Source organism: Diabrotica undecimpunctata, chromosome 6 (assembly GCF_040954645.1).
Source record: "Diabrotica undecimpunctata isolate CICGRU chromosome 6, icDiaUnde3, whole genome shotgun sequence".
Taxonomy (NCBI): domain Eukaryota; kingdom Metazoa; phylum Arthropoda; class Insecta; order Coleoptera; family Chrysomelidae; genus Diabrotica; species Diabrotica undecimpunctata.
In genome coordinates, this window is record NC_092808.1 from 36008798 (window position 1) to 36027042 (window position 18245).

At 30.6% G+C, this 18245-nt stretch overlaps 1 protein-coding gene across 1 annotated transcript; it reads right to left on the bottom strand.

Annotated features, from left to right (window-relative positions):
- Nucleotides 1–3165: 3165 nt before the first annotated feature.
- On the bottom strand, nt 3166–15136 carry LOC140443384 (ejaculatory bulb-specific protein 3-like). Its single transcript, XM_072534622.1, has 2 exons — nt 14893–15136; nt 3166–3469 (listed from the first exon to the last, which is right to left on the bottom strand). Exons 1-2 carry the CDS (start codon nt 15083–15085, stop codon nt 3279–3281), a joined length of 384 nt encoding a protein of 127 aa, XP_072390723.1. The 5' UTR covers nt 15086–15136; the 3' UTR covers nt 3166–3278.
- Between the last annotated feature and the right edge of the window lie 3109 nt (nt 15137–18245).

Here is an 18245-nt window from a genome sequence, read left to right on the forward strand (position 1 = left end):
CAGAAAAATGAAACAAAGGGTCATGAATCTCTTGGGACAAACAAAACAAAAAGAAACGGGTTAGTTAAAAAAATAAACAAAATGGTTAGAAAAAAAAATTTAACATTTATTGTGTCTTACCACAAACAGTTATAAAAATAAGACAATACAAAAATACTATATGAATAGTTACGAAGTACAGAAATACAAAAAAAACTTACATATGTCCTATCTGTTTACAATGGGGAATTGCTACAAAAACTTTCAAAATTGTTACTGCATGGAGGTTAACCTTTTTTAACAACAAAACAAATGAACATCAAAAATAATAAAACGAGTTGTCATAACTTTTAACATTAAAAAAAAAACTGAACAAATAAATTGACAGCTAAAGTCAAACCCTAAAATTTTACAATTTATTAATTATTACAAATCCTTTTTTTATAGTATGAAATTATGAAAACAATTATTATTTTAAGAAAAAAATGTCTTTCTTTACTTTAAAATTTGACACAAAAAAAAGTTACCTGGATTTCACAAAAACACTTTGAATTTTCTGGAAATATTACGGGAACAAAAACTACATCTCATACTGCGATAGGACTGACTATTCGTGGTTGAAGTCGGCACTGAACACAAACTTATGACTCTGCCTCTTAAAAAACAGGAACAGGTAGAATTAGACTGCATACACATTAATTTGCTACTATTAACTGTTACTAACCCCTTTAATAAAAAGGGGCAAAAACAGAAAACTACAAATTCGACGTGAATTTGGACATAAAGCTGATGCCTATCACTCTTGACCGCAGCTCCAGCGAGAGTGATGAAATTATCTTTAAAATTAATTCACATTACTTGGTATAAACAAAACGCTGGGTATGAACAAAACACAAACGGGAATTAAGACGCAAACTATTAATTTGAAAACGCAGTATCGGACGGTTTGAACAAAGAAATATCGGGGAACATACGCAGCTGCCAAATAAATAAACAACTCTAAGATGGTTTATATTAACTCGAGCCGACCTAAGAAGGAATTAAAATATATTTCGGGTATTCTTTCTAACTTAAAAGATACGAACTAAGAAACATGGAAAAAATTCTTCGTTATTATAATGCATATATGAGGGTATTTCAATTTAATACATATACGAGGGTATTCCAATATATATATATATATATATATATATATATATATATATATATATATATATATATATATATTAAGGAATTTATATATCAAAGAATTTGTAAATGCTACAAAGTATAGTACCTTATCAAGGAAGACTGTAAATTAAGCAATATCTGTCAAAAAACACACCCGTATAGAATTAAATTATATAAGTTATGTACAGTGGATAGATATACTAACAACATAAACGTTTATCGTGGTAAAAATACGACTACTAATGCAAATACTACTTAGAGTAAGCACATGGTGTATGATCTTCCTGAACATCTTGAATTTAAAAATGGCTACTATCGCTACTTGTATGCTGATAATTATTACTCGAGTTTACCTGAGCCAAATCATTATTCAAAAAACAATTATTTTATTGTGAAACCCTGAAGTCAAATAGAAGAGGTATTCCCAAAACGGTACCTAAAAAAAGAAAAAGGGAGAAATTTGGGGTACTCAGAAGAACTCCTTACGTATTATAAAATGGATGGACAAACGGCCAGTTCTGATGTTAAATATCGATCCAACCCATGTAACTCACTTAGAACCAACAGGAAAGAACAACTGGGACCGTGAGCTTGTATTGAAACATACTGAGTTTAAAATGGTACCGTCAACTAGCCTTTAAATTTTTACTTGGAACAGCTATTGTAAATACCTGAATTGTTTGTAACAAGATTAGTTCTTCCACAAAATGATCTATAATGAAATTTAGAAGATTGGCACGGGAGTTACTTGCACGAAGGCATCACTACTCAAAAAAAAAGTTCTACATACTATTATTAAACCGTCAGGACCTGGAAAGGAAAGGAGAAGACAATGCCAATGATACTATCTTAAATTAAGAGAAATTCGAGCAAACAATCAAGTAATATGGTGACAAAAGTAACAAGTTATTGCAATGAATGTCCTGGACAATCAGGAATGTGTTTCTATTGCTTTAAAAGCAGTCATAAAAATTATTTATTTTTCTGAAACTTTATTGTTTTTTGTTTAATAACTAAGAACATATTATTAAGTTTACACATTTTTTTGTTTTGAAATATCATTTATACTAACAAAATATTAAGAAATCTTCTGCCAGTTGATCTTTTCTTCAAACTCTGTAAAAAATAGTAGGCTGTTTGACACTTTAAAACATTCTTAACAAAAAACCTGATCAAAAAACGGATGAGAATGATAAGTTTTTAAATGTTTTTAAATACGTCATTACCGGTCCCCGCATCGTGTTCGCCCCAAGCTACCTGTCCCGGGGGACCGGTAATGCACAGTCTCGTAGTTTACTAATTTTGGGAATGCAGTCAATCTGATAAATATATATTAAGAGAAGCAGTTTTATTCATAATTTATATGAAAATGGTAATATAATACAAAGCGTTAAAGTATATTCGTTTACCAAATTCCCATCAGTAAACATGAGCACGTGTTGATATTCGCCGTCTCATTCGTCAAGAGGCTATAAAAATTAATTTATTACCGTAAGCGAGACATATTCTCATGTTACAGATCCTAACTTGCCATCATTTTAAATTCAAATTGTATCGTGTTGATTTTTAAGTTAATTATATTGTGTTATATTTATGTTATAGTTATTGTTAAGTTATTTACTGGTCGTGTTATTTTTTAGAGTTTAGTTTAATTGTGATATAATGATTAAATTTCAAGAAATTCTTACACTAACAGTTTCAAAAGTAAATATTTTTAAAAATCATATGATACATAGGTCGTACATCAGTACGACCCTGTTTGGCTTACACGTGGTTATGTTGACGATTGGGAATTTGTAGTATGAATAGGGTTTAGAATTATTATAATAAGGAAATTTTATTCAACTTCCTGTATAATCAGATGTCGTATAATTTGGAATATCTAAAAACGCTTTATCTTGAATTTTCAGATATTAGTTATGTAAAATATCTCTAAAACGTCGAATTGGAACACAAAAAGAAGCTCTTGTATATATTCTAAATTTCTTAGAAACCTAAATAAATAAAAAAGAACAATAATTTAATAACGTGCTTTTTATTTAAGATAATCAAAGATCTACAATTTAACAATTAATATCAAACAATCAACAAAATAATACTCAATTAAACAGGATCATAAATAATCAGATTTAGATTCCAAGTTCTTTCAGTTCTTTTTCATGAGCTTTTGCGTAGGTATGGTCGGGGTCAAAGCGGGCTTCAAGTTCATCCCACCATTGTCTCTTATTTTTGATTAAATGAGTAATTATTTTTTTAGCACCATTCTTTTGAGCGTCACTGCATTTTGCGCATTCGGTTTTTAAAGCATCAGGTAATACCTCTGAAAAAAAATAATAAATATTAATAAAATTATAACAAATAGTATTATGATATGGATAAATGCTTTTGAATAGGTAAAAACTAAAATATAAACAATCAGTGAGACATGATAAAGGTCTTCATGTTTGATAAAAAGCATTATTCAATGAGTTATGAAATATTTTAATCGCAAACATATTATTAAAGCACGTGAATATTAAACCGTGTTTATTGTTTGCATGAAAGCCTCTCGGTGCAAACTCATGGTACTACTTAACCATTGTAATACCATTCAAAGCAAAATAAGCCCACCAGTCCTTTAAGGTATCTCGACCTAACACCTGTATCTGCACACCTGTTTCATGGAGCCGAGCTGCAGACTTTGTAGCAGAGAATCTAAAATAGTCAATCATGTCTTACATGATGCAAGGTAATAGATCGCAGGCGGTCAACACTTTTTTGATTAATTGACTTCAAAAACATAATGGTAGCAATCCACTCGACCTGTACAAGCTGATACAAGGTTCCATCATTCTGGTATGGGTATCTTTAATTAATGAAAGATGTACTTTAAACCAATTGCTTCCAATATATTATGTGTATAACTGAGAAATCTTCAAGTAAAAATAATAAAACGAAAAAGTTTTAAAAACATATCCACTGGTCTGATAATCAATTCCTTCGTCGTAAGGGCTCTGCGATCGCAAAAAACATTAGTTCTAAAAAGTTTAATCTTTCTTTTTTTCACTATTGGCGTGCATGCCAGTGCATTTGCCATCACATACCTTTGATTTGCATTTGGTCTTGTTCATGATAATATGCAATACTGTTGGTAATATATTAATTACATAATTTGATATAATCGTATTGGTAGCACTGTTGTAAAAACATATAGTACAACAGTTAAACTTTTCTCTCTCTGTATTAACGGCAGAGCATTAAGTAGTCGAAAAAGTTACCTACGAGTTATAACGACTCGTATATAATAAACCTACTTATAGCTTTTTTTTTAAATACTATAGTTTCTTTATAAACACTTGTTTTATTCATATGTTTATCTTAGTGGTGCTTAAAAATTTATTTAAAACGTCTACTTGTTTTTGCTTAATATTTTGTAATTTAACTTTGATGCCAGAAGTGTCAACCGCTCCTGCAGCTTGTCTAATCGCTGAGCAGTCTAATATTTTTTAGGCATATATGTCAAATTTTAGCTCGATTCTGCTATTCGTAGATTTCTGCAGCTGGATAAATTGGAGTTATTGGAAAAATGTCACATATGAAGAAAACCGATTTTCGATCTCTCGTTAAAAATTTGAGAAATAAAATAGCAAAGTAAATTAAAGAAATGCTGGATAAATACTATGAGAAGAGTAATGTTTCTTCTTAATAGAAAGTCCATAAAATGGATCTTATGAAATGCAATCTGTTTGACTTTTAGCATCGATTGGTACTGTTGATGCAACCTGAATATACTACCATACAAATCATAAAACAAAATGAACGCAGAGCAGTATACTGAAGCCGACAAAATTGCTCTGAAACGGCTGAGTGGCTCAATAGATAGGAAAGGTTGTGGCCACTGTATTTTGGCATTGCAAAGGTATATTAATCGACTATATTAAGAAAAGCAAAAATTTCAATAGAGAATATTTAAACAGGCTCTATTGTTAAATCGGTGAGAAATGGTATTATCTTTTTTTTCTTTGTATTCAGTCATTTGGACATCATACCATCTTGAATTCTCAATTTCCTTTTGTGATTTGTTTCCGTCTTTCTCCGTCTTCTGGAAATAGATTTGCAAAATCCTTAAGAGAGACAAAAGATCACGATAGATGAAATCAATTAGGTTATCAAAAACTCTTAAGATAATAAGGCAGCTAGATTAGACGAAATACCTGTAAAACTGTTAAAACTAGTGTAAGAGGAGAACTTGGAAGTAGTGGTAGATTTGTTCATCACAAAATAATTACCACGGGATCAGTAGGAAGACCACGAAAACTATGGAACGACTTACTGAGGCACATTGAAAAAACAGATAGCTATGTCTACATCAAAAGAAGAAGAAGAAGAAGTGATAGAACAAGCAGAAAAATATCCGTACTTGGGAACTTTGATCAATGGAATCAATGATCATACTGCAGAACTAACCAACGAATAGAGATTGCCAGATCAGCTTTTATACGGATAAAGCCACATCTAACGTGCAGAAATCTTATTTGGAAATCAGACTACATACCATTCGATGTTATATATTTTCAATATTATATGGAGCTGAGACATGGACATTAAAAAAATGCAATTTAAAAAAAATCGAGACTTTCGAACTCTAGTTATACTGCAGAGTAATAAAAATATCATAAACTGATAGAATTACAAAAAAGAAGTACTGGAGAGGGTTTGTAAAGAAACAGGACTAATCATCACTATAAAAACAAGAAACCTGGAATACCTAGACCACGTGCTGAGAAGATCAAAATATGAAATTTTGAGACTTATAATACAGGGAAAAATTCAAGGAAGCAGATCTGTTGACCGAAGGCAGAATTCGTGGTTGAAGAATCTACGTGATTGGTACTAATGCAGATCGATAAACTGGTTTAGAGCATCAAGTTAAAAAAATCAGATACATGGTATCTGGACAGTAACATATTTTGCAATAACTCAAACCTATTAATTAATTTTTCTGAGTAAAACTGAAGTTAAGTTTTCTGTTGTTGGCCTTAGGCTTCCTACAGGTTGTTTTAGTTATCTTATTCTAAGCCTATGCAAATAATTATGTTATTATGGTAGTATAAAAGTCTTTGGTTCATTGCGTTGGTGTTCATCCTCGTTTATGTTTTCTGTATTACGCACAAATAAATAGACAAAGTATTCAATATAGAATACAGATATAAATAAGTTCATTTAGTCTCCTATTGGTTACGAAACGGAAATTGTGTACAACAGTATTACTTTTAGTACGAAAATCAACCATAAAAATGACCATCATATTGTACAACATGATTTCTTAAGTAGTTATTATTGTTAAATACGTATTTTAGATATTGATGGACGTTCAAAGGTTGGATCCTTCCGTAATAGTCGTAAATATATAATGATAATATTTAACCAACATGCAATGGAGCTAATTGGGTTTTTTATGATTGTTAGAAGCAAATCGTCGTCATTTTGTTGCTTAAATATTTGGTTAATATAAGAAAACAAATTCGAGAAAATCAATTAAAATAATAAACATTACTATTAGTTGAAATAGTAAATAATTAATAATGAAAAAAGTTTTTGAGTGTTTATTAAGTAGAATTAATAAAATAAAAAAATCTTGAAGTAGGACTGTATTTTAGTTATTATGTAATCCAGATCTTCCAATGCTATTATTCATTATATTGATATTATCTTCTAAATGAACTTCTAAGTGATCTTTTTACTAACTTTGTCATTCTTCCTGCATATTATATCTACGTATTTTTGCTACCATGACATAATGCACGCGTTTATATTAACACATTTTCAACTCCAACTTTCTAGTATTCTAGTTTTTTTAGTTTGATATGTATTTAAAAGTTTTATTTATTCTGAGACTAAGTCTTAGAGTGTGTTTATTAACGGATTCTTTTATATTTTGTTTATGATTTTCCTCATATTTCAATTGTTACATTGTACTTAAAGCTTCCTTCGGGCAACTAGTATAACAACATTTTTCTTTTCTAACTTTTCGATGCCGCCCTGGGTGGAGAAGGTTCAAAACTCCACAATACTAGAACGTCTCAGCAAGACTACTGAGATCATAAAAAGCATCAAGCAGAGAAAGCTGGAGTATTTCGGACATGTAATGAGAGGTCCCAAATATAGGTTGCTACAAAATATTATGCAAGGAAAAATAGCAGGCAAACGTAGTCCAGGACGAAGAAGAACCTCATGGTTGAAGAACTTGCGAGATTGGTATGGTGTTGATACAAATATGCTATTTAGGGTGGGAGTGAATAAAATAAGATAGCTATAATGGTAACCAACGTTCTGAAAAGACATGGTACATGAAGAAGAAGATGCCGCCCTTGTAAACGATTTATCTTTGCCTTTAAAATAAGCTTTAATTTCGGCGATTACTTCCTTATCGGTGCGATATCTCTTACGATGGAGCATTTTTTTTATCGAAAAAAAGGTAGTAATCGCTGATGGCCAGATCTTGGCTATACGGTGTATGCGGAAGCAATTCAAAGCCCATTTTGTACATTTTTTCCATAGTTTTCATCGACTTGTAACATGGTACATTCATTGTTTTGGTGGAACAACAATTTTTTTCTTGATCAAATGTGGCCTTTTCTTTGCGATTTCGGTCTTCAATCGCTCCAAAAACCAATGTAGTAGTCGCTGTTGATTGTTGCTCCATGTTACTAATAGCCAATTAAAATAATTTCTTGCGAGTCCCAAAATATAGAGGCCATAACTTTCCGGCGGTTTGATGCATCTTTTGTCGCTTTGAACGGTTTTCTCCGGATTCTCTCCACTTAGATGACTAATGATTTTATTGTGGGGTGAAGTGATGGAACCATGTTTATAAATTTTTTTAGAGCCGATTTTGATGCACTATATCAAATGCCTTTTCAAAAACAATGAAACAGGCATATTCTTTTTCATTCTTACCTAGGCATCTCTACAAAAGAACAATCACTGCAAACAGTGCATCCCAGATCTTTCCTAAATCTCATTTCCATATTACTTATGCTTTCATAGTATTTTTTATATATTCTATTGTGAATTACTTAAAAAAAATTCAAGTCATAGCTATGGTGCGTTAGTGTTCATGTATAATAGTCAAAATGCTACCCTTTGATAGCTTTAGAATGTCAGCTGTCTCTTACAACTTTACTTTGCGGTTTTCATTAATAATTTTTAGCATTTTTTCGATATTGTCGGGAATAAATGCTTCATTTGGCCTTCCAAAGTGCTCAGCATCACTGGTATCGGTACAACCGAGTTTGAATTCAGCAAACCAATGCCATCGTTTGATGGTTGTAATCGATAGAGCAGAGTTCTGGTAATACTTTTTCAGCCATTGCTTAGTTTGGACGGTATTTTATCCCATCAAATAACAGTGACAAATCAGCATACGAAATTGCATTGAATTCATTGTTTATAAAAATCACAAAAGTAGTTTCACTTCAAACACTGTAACTCGGTAAATAATAATTCGAAAATCATGAAATTTTGACAGTACGCTTTTGAAGGTTAGTACCACCGAAATCTTAAAGAGAAATTTATTAGAGTCGCCATCTCGTGGTTAGGCCCGGTGACTTATTGACCGACGACATTTTTGGTGGATCGATTGTTACTCTCTTTTTAGAATTTTTTTTTTATCCGTTGGTTGTAAATCAATTGGCATTCTTTTGTTTCATAAGTTTTCGTGTGACTAATTCTCTATCTTTCTTTAGGTCTTTTTTCTATATATGTTTCTCAGCTTCTATAAGTGTACATAGTTTGAAATGTTATGTCTCAACACATTTTTTGGTGAACAAAACCAGCAAAATATTCTTTTTTTCTTGTAGTTTTTCAATCGCAATATAAAACTAACTATACATATTAATATAGAAATGTTGTTCTTTTTTTGGTGCTCTTTCTATCGAAGATTGGAAATCATTAAGACTGACTTGACGTATAATCGTTAGTTTTTAAAGATATCATTAATTTGTGCTACAGTCAACTCTGTCAAATTTTGCATTCATGATGTTCTTTTATAGCTATGACTAGACTAGAGTATTACAGCTACGATTTATGTTTCCTTCGAGTTTGCTTTATATTTTCAAAGGTACGTATACGTCTAATATTTTTGTCCTCTCATAAAGTAGCCAAAAAAAATCCAGCTTTAATATTTAACATCCACTGCCATATTTAACACCTCATGTTATCTTTAGTATCCGACTATAGCATCACATCTCAAAATTAAATTTTTTGTTATTGTTCTGTTGCAAATGTTGAAAATGCAATATTTCCAATTTGAAAAGTAGCTCATAAATACTTTAAAGTACCAAAACGTATTAAAGTAAAGCAGTAAAATAAACTAAAGTAAAGCTGCAAAAGTACAAGGAATTATAGATAATTATTTACGCAATTCATTTCTTTGTGACAGAAGTAAAAGGAAATTATTGGAATAAATTAAATAAATAAAAATAAATTTTAAGAAGATAAACTAGGGATAAGAAAATTAAAAATCATCAATCGAAAGGATTTATTTTCTAAAGACAAGACAGTTTATGAATTAATGTGAAAAATGACAAGTAAACCAACACAAACTTCTCATCTATTTTTAATCTTATCTAAATAATAAGAAATATGTAATAATACTAAGACTTTAAAGCCGATAATAATATTGTGACCTTTTTAAAGCATATAATGACGAAGAGTGGTGGCTTGTAGTGGTCGAAAACGTAATATAAAGTTGTCAGCAGAGAGTGAGGCTTCTCTCAAAGGCACAAAAACATCAACCACATAATGCAGTAGGGAGAACTGATTGCTAATGTAAAAACATATTTTCAGAAGCAGGCTGAGACATCTACTATATATCGCGCAATTTGCGCAGCAGGTGACACAACTCCGCTTAAACTGCGAGAACAAGAAATACGCATAGACCACCTGTGTAAATAAGAAAAAATGCGTATTCGGGATCAGATTATTCCAAATAAAAATTACCTGAAAAGGTCCAAAACGACAAATGCCGATATAGATGTCAAGCCCAAAAAACTATCCAGCATCTTACCAGAGACTGCCAGGCATTTGCCACAGTTAATTATAAAGATCGTCATGACTAAGCTGAGAAGATTATCCAACAAGAACTAGCTAGCAAACTGGGACTTTTAAAAACGTCCAAACCTACCGTTTCTCTTATTACCAATACATCCCTGACAGAATGCTTGAAAACGACAACTATGCTGTGCTGTGACCGCACTGTGCCTATAGACCAACCAGTTGCAGCTTATACACCGGATCTGATACTAGTTAATAAACTTACTAGGCAAACAACACTAGTAGATGGGGGGATACCTAACAATACAAATAAGAAGACAATGGAGAATAAAAAGTACCCAGAGGATACCTATTATTATTTCTACTACTGGAGCAATTCCGAAGAGCCTTTTAGAGAAGATGAAACAGCTGGATCTTTATAAAAATCTCTATAAGACCACGCAGAAAGCGAGACTACTTTTAACATCCAGTTACGTAATAACATTTTTTGGAGATATCCTGACGTACCAAGTCACCTAGGGCTCGATAACATGAAAAGAGTTACATTATATCTTAATCCTTTTGATACTGTAGGTATCTGAAATTATCTTTGCAAAAATACGAACTTTAAGGAGAATATATAATACTAGTAAGAAATCTTGCTAAAACTCATAGCTAAGTTTATCAGCCTATATTGGAAATTATGCAAATGTAAAACTAAAGAGTATTCCAAGATCACTTTTTAAAAGGTATTTGGTAAACACTGGGGTAGTAATTTGCTAATACTGTTGCTCTGATTGATAAAATTTAGAAGGTTAGTAGGTGAGGTAGGTAGCCTACTAAACAAAAAAATAAGCTTATATATTCAACATCGAAAGCGAATTGATGACTTAATAAGGACAAGTCAAAACGATCAAAAATTCAAATAAGACTAGCCTAATGATAAATCAAAATTGTATTAATATATATCATTTGGTAATTTTATAGTATAAGGGTAAGCGAATATAAACCGAAACCTATAGGAGAATATTTCTATGTAGGACTGGAACAAGTGATTAAACAGGTTAGAGAAAATAGAAGAATATCAAAGTATTTTTCACTCGGAATTAAATACACAATACAAATAGACTAATGAGCAATACATTATGTGGAAGACGACAGATTAGACTTACAGATAGCTATAACAGACATAAAAATGTGCTCATCTAAAGTAATTAATTTAATAGGTCTTAAATTAGCGGATTTAGGAAGCTCGCAAGAATGAAAATTCTCAGAACAATTAACGAATAAAATATTCAGAAATTAAGCTATAAAAGCAGGCATAAGACAGATATGAAGTAGAAAACCATTATTGTTTAAAATAGAAAGAGTGTAGGGAAGCAACCATATAGATAGAATCACCGAGAACAGAGTAAAACCAGGAAAAGATCAGTCTCAGTGGAACAACGCTGGAAATAAAAAACTACCATGAAAAGATAATTCTGGTTCTTGGTGGTATTTAATGTTCTGAAATAGTTGTCAAAATATTCTTCAATCAGTTGAAATTTGATTTAGTGAACAAATTTTATAAAGTATCTATAATAATCATAGATAAGAATATAAGTACTGAAGTGCGAAATAATAAGAGATTTTATTACCAAGACAAACTTAACAAAGAAATTACAAAGATATAATAGAGGCAAAGTATATGTTACGGGTAGGTAGGCTTTTATAAACAATTCATTTGAAGAAGTATGGAGTTGAGAGTTGTGCAAAAGGTTTATGATAGATATATCTTTGTAAAACACCCATCATATATGGCTTTTTATTTTTATGATTGAGTCTAGAGTAGTCGAAACAAATATGCTTAAATGCCTTTTATGATAAAAAATGCAAATGAAAAAACAGAGAAATACCAAAAAAAATTTATATATTTAGATACTAACATTCTCGGTAAGATAGCCAATCGGGTCAGGGGGACGAATTGTATTCACTTTAATGGGAATGATTTAGTGTATCGATGGTTCAAACCCTCGCCAGAATACAAAAATGCTAATGTAGTAGTTTAGTCCAAATTTATCTGGTACTTACGCTAGAATACGCTATCTGGTGTATTTGATCGAAATATGGATTAGCAGGATTCAAGATAAAGGGGCTTAAAAGATATTAAATGTTTTATGTATATAATTACAGTCAAATACTAGAATTGCGTTTTAACAAAAAGAGAAACCAAAAGGTGAGAAAATACTTGAGTCAAATGAATTGTAGCTATTCAAAAAGGGAATAAGACAGTGGAAGAAAGAAAATTTAGGTAATTTTGTTAAAATACTATATTAAAGGTAAATTCATATTTTTCGCAGTGCTATAAGACCCTTAAATTAAATAAATTTATCACTACACTTATTTCACCTAGGTAATTTAGAATTTAAAGTTTAGAAAAAAATCGATGGATTTGATTTTTTGTTCTCCTTAGTTATATTTTTTGAAAAACAAAAACTCAAACAATTTGTTTTTTAGACGAGATATGGTATGACACACATGGTACCAGCATGGTACTAGCATGGTTGGACTGATGGTTCACTTATGTACCAGCTGAAAGGAGTACCTCTAAAGAAAGGTTCTTGAATGATTATTATGCACTATGGATTTGCAAAGGTTGAGTGCCAAATGGGTTAAAGCTTTGCGGAAAAAAAAAATTAAAAAATATAGTGTAGATTATCATCAGAATATGAATTTTAATATATTCGAAAAGTGGTTTAGGAATACATGACTTCCTAATATAACACCCAGTAGTTTGATCATTATGGACAGTGCCAGCTATCATTCAAGTCCTCTAAAAAATTCCGAAGTTCATCTTCAAAACAGGACCTACAAGATTTCCTTTCAGATAATAATTGTATTTTGAAGAGCACTATAATAAGAAACAATTACTTGAAGTGCTTCGTACTAAAACTTACTGGACACGATTGCAACTGCAACATGGCCGTACTGTTTTGAGGTTATCACCTTATTTTTTTATTTTTAATCACATAGAAGTTTCATAAAAAGCAGATTCGAAAGAAAAATATTTTTTCAAAATTTGACCCAAAAGTGATTGATTTAATTCGATATGAACTATCAAAGATCACAAGTGCTGACTGGAAAAAAGCAGTAAACTATATAGTTAATAAAGAAAATGAATACAGAATACTAGGAAAATTAACTTCAAATAATGGACAATGTATTATTAATCTGTTGGATAGTAATGATGCTGAGAACTCGTCTGCAGAAGATATATTTTAGAGAAGATTGAGTGACTATTTCAGTTAAAACATTTAGTTTTTTATTATAAATTATAGACTTTTGTTTAAAACAATATTATTTTCTTAAATGTAAAATACTTTTCCGCAGTTTAATTTATGTGACGTCATCGTTAAACGAAATGACGAAACAATATTTAGAAATAAAGCCAAAAATGCAGGCATAAGACAGATATAAAGTACAAGACCATTAATGTTTAAAAAGGAAGAGTGTAAGGGAGCAACGATATAGTCAGAATCACGGAAAACAGAGTAGTAAATACATCAAGATCGTGCCCAGTGAAACGACGCTTGAACTATTTTGGAAGTTTTGAAAGTATATGAAAAAAAAAAATATGGCTACGTGAACAAAGAAGACAAGGAAGATAAAAACACATGAAAAATATAAAAGACAGTTCTCGTTCTAAGTGGTATTGGATGCTCTCAAATATAATCTCAAAATAGTCTTAAAGCATTTGAAACTTAATGTAATGAACAAGTTTTAAGGAGTATGTATCATACTTATATGGTTAACAAAGAAATTATAAACATATGATAGAGGCAAACCATCACAGAGGGAAATTAACAATGTACAAAAATCAAGTTATAAATTAGGTAGGCTTTTACAAACAAATCATTAAGAGAAGTATTGAGTTCAGAATTGTACAATAGATTTATGATAATGTCTTTGTAAAACACCCGTCAGATATGGCTTTTTATTTTTAAGATTGAGTAGAAAGAATAGTCGAAAAAAATATTCTTAAAGGCATTTTATAAAAAGAATGCAAATGAAAAAAACTACCAAAAAAATTGAAAAATGTAGATACTCTACTGTAGAATACTGTAAGATTCTCAGTAAGATAGCCAAGCGGGCCAAGCGGACGAATTGCATTCACTTTTAATGGGAATGATTGAGTGTATTGATAAAATGACTAACGTACTAGTTTAAAATACATACACTAGAATAATATGCTGGTGTATCAGATCGACCTATGGATTAGCAGTACGTTAAGATACAGGGGCTTGAAAGATATTGACTGTTTTTTATCGATCTATGACTAGTGCGCCGCCATATGTATAAACTCACTAAAATACTTGCATTGCATTTAAACAAAAAGGGAATCCAAAGTGTGGACAATTACTTGAGTCAAATGAATTGTAACCATTGAAAAATAGAATAAGTTAGTAAAATAAAAAAAATTAGGTAAATTTGTTGAAAAACTATAACAAACGTAAATTGAACATCTTCTAGTCATATAAGATCAATCAAGGAATAAATAATTTATAACTAAGTATACTTATTTTACGTAATTTAAAATTAAGCATTTAGAAAAAATAGATGGATTTGATTTTTTGGCCTCCTGAGAACATATTTTTTGAAAAAACAGAAACTTGAAATTCTATATACAAAATTAAGTTACTCTACGATATTTGTTCAAGTCAATCACAATATATAAAATTGTTATCTTACTTTTTAATTCTTCTCCATCAGCGGTACATTTCTTAGTCCCTAAAAGGCAATCGATATAGTTCCTCAGCAGTCTATCACTTTTAATAACATCATCCAAATTCACGTTATCATATTTCGTAGTGTACTTGTCGTCGGGTCTTGCAGAAACGGCGACGAATACGAAGATTAGGCAAATTGCGATTGAGAGTTTCATTTTTATTTTAATACTTTACACTAGTTCTCAATTAACTGACTTCTACAAACACCTCGATGTATTTATATGCGAATCTACACTCTTTGACCCTATTTAAAATTTGTTATTATTATGGTAATTGCAGGTAGAGGGACATTTAGCAAAAATAATTGATCATGGTCCGAAAAGATCATACTTGGTAATTGTCATTAACTATTTCTTTATAAAATTTGTTTAGCCACGTCATAACCTAGACAAGAATAATTAATTATTGTCTCAATATACATGGGGAAACTATGTATCATCAAATATAAAATTTATGTAGTGTTTAAAAAATAACTTTTTCTATTTTTTGCATATAGTTTTGTGTTAGAGCTTCAACATACATGATATTTTCTGATGATTATTTTCAGTAAGAAGCCTTTGTTCAAGATAAGGATGCTTCGTTTAAAATTTTTTTCTATATATTTAAGTTTTGCTGCAATTGCTTTTCGTTCTCTATACTATATCGTCTGTAAAAACTCCTTCCACTCCCCTTCATACATTTCTGTATATATATATATATATATATATATATATATATATATATATATATATATATATTGATATGATTAGTGTTTAAAGAAAATAATTTATAAGTTATATACTAGATAATATTAGATATAACAAGTATTTGGTTATTTTAAGAAGTTATATACTAGAGAATTTAATAAAAATTATTTATGTGAGGGCATTTTTAAGAAATTAGCATATAATAATTGTAAAAAGTTGTATTTTAATGTTGTAAATATATTTAAGTGAGCCATGTGATTAGGCAACCAGATATACATACTCTCGAAGTGACAGACAGAAATTAAGAATTATTACGAATATAAAGTGGGGTTATAATAATAATGTTAGTTTAAAATGTTTAATTTATATATATTTACTGATTAGAGTGTTTATTCTGATCTGAAAAGCCTAAATGTCAACAAAATTGTTAATAGAAAAGTATGGAATTCTCTAGATCACCGGAGATGGCCTTGTTTGCGAAATGGTTTGTTCCAGAAAATTCAGACATGTATTTAATAGAACAAATGGAACATGATTTCTTACCAGATGGTTCTGGAACATCCAAAAAGATATAAATACCCGGTGATTTGGATTCAGAAAGTCAGTCAGTCAGAAAGTTTTAGTAAGAAAGTCCATTCAGTTCAATCAGTTAGAGGTCATTCAGTTAGTAAGAAGAATTCAAATCAGTTATAATTGTTCAATATAGTGAGTTAAATCAATATTAAGAAACAGTATAAAGAAAATAATATTGAAGATTAAAAATTATGTTATGTATAAATGATAATTGGATAATGGAAGAAGTATTAATTGAATATTAAAATTAAATAATATATTTGGTGATTGGATATTGGTATATAGAAAAGAAGAATAAATATAAATGCTGTTTGCTGGTTTGCTTGGTGGTTTATAAATGCTGTGAAGAAAAATATCTTAAATTGTTGGAAGCTGATAATTGGAAAAAGTAATTTCACAAAAACAAGGATAACCGAAGCTGAGAAGAAGACATTTGAGTGGTGATTATAATCTATATAGTGGAAAACAGTTCATTTAGGCATTCAGTGACAGAAAGGTACACAAATTTGTTAATATAATTTAGTTAGTGTCATAACAATTTCAATTTTGAAGATAGTTTGTTTAAATTTTACATTGTTTATAGAATTTAATTAGTTTCATAAGAATTTCAATTTAAAGATAGTTTATTTTAAATTTACATTGGCTAGGTTAGATATATATATGTGTGTTTCATAACAGATATAATAAAGATAATTTAAAAAAGTACTTACAAACTAATTCTTTGAGAACCGCGATAAAAACCCTATATATTATATTATTAAAAATACTCATTGCTCATCATTCAAACAAACAATACATCATAACAATATATATATATATATATATATATATATATATATTTATATATATATATATATATATATATATATATATAAATATATATTATAAACAATGTTAAAAAACTCATCTTTCTCTCAAATTTCTTTGGCTAAACATGTTTTGATCGTCTGTTCTGACTAATTACCTTCACCTCCTAAGTGTTCTCTGAGGTTGGCGATCAATATGGCAAATTTCTCTCTGTTCTGGGCTTAATGAATTAATTCATTTCCTTTTGTGTGGGTCCCATCTCTGATGTTTCGTAGCCAAGATTTTTTCTTTCGTTCTATACCCCTTTTACCTTCAATATTACCTGGAGCTGCTCAAATTTCCTATGGCGCATGATGTGTCCTAGATATGACGTCTTTCTAATTTTGATAGTATTGACCAGATGAGGGCGTGTGTTCATTGCACTCAGTACTTCTTCATTCGTAGTTCTGCTGGTCCATCTTATTCTTAGCATTCGACGGTACATCCACATTTCAAATGAATTTAATCTGTTGACGTCATACTGTTTTAATGTCCAGGTCTCACAGCCATATAGTAATAGAGACCACACATAACACTTTAGTGTTCTCAATCTTATTGACTCTGATAGCTTGGGGTTACAGATCATTTTACGCATATTCATTAAACCAGATCTTGCTATTTCAATGCATCTTCTAATTTCTTTTGAGTGGTCTAGTTGACTATTTAGTTCTCTGCCCAGGTATATGAAGCTTTGGGAACTCTGAAGGTTGATTTATTTATTTGTATATTTGGTGTAACTTGTTAATGGGGGTTTTTGTGGAATACCAGAATTTTGGTTTTGGAAAAGTTAATGTCTAAGCCCAGCCTGTGACTTTCTTCTGATAATATGTTCATCAATATTTTTAGTTGGTCTTCTGTTTCTGCTAATACTACGTGTCATCGGCATATCTTATATTGTTAATGATGATTCCATTGGCTCTGGCACTTTCAGGGCGATCTTCAAGAGAAGTTCTAATTATATGTTCGGCATATACATTAAATATTAGGGGGATAAAATACACCCTTGACACACTCCTCGTTCTGCAATGATGTACTCGGTGTTTCCGTTTTCTGTTCGAACGCATCCTGTGTGATTCCGGTATGTATTACTTATAATAGCTATGTCGTGTCCGTCCAACCCTACTTCTTTTAGCACCTCGATGAATTTTCCGTGTTTAATGCGATCAAAGGCCTTTCTATAATCAACAAAGCACACATACTGCCGTTTTTG

Bases quoted from the DNA above. Each gene is read 5' to 3' on its own strand.
- LOC140443384 (XM_072534622.1), bottom strand. From the start codon at position 15,085: ATGAAACTCTCAATCGCAATTTGCCTAATCTTCGTATTCGTCGCCGTT. The intron at 3,470-14,892 runs GTAAGATAACAA...ATTTTTTTTCAG, and splicing joins TGATGGAGAAGAATTAAAAA to AGGTATTACCTGATGCTTTA.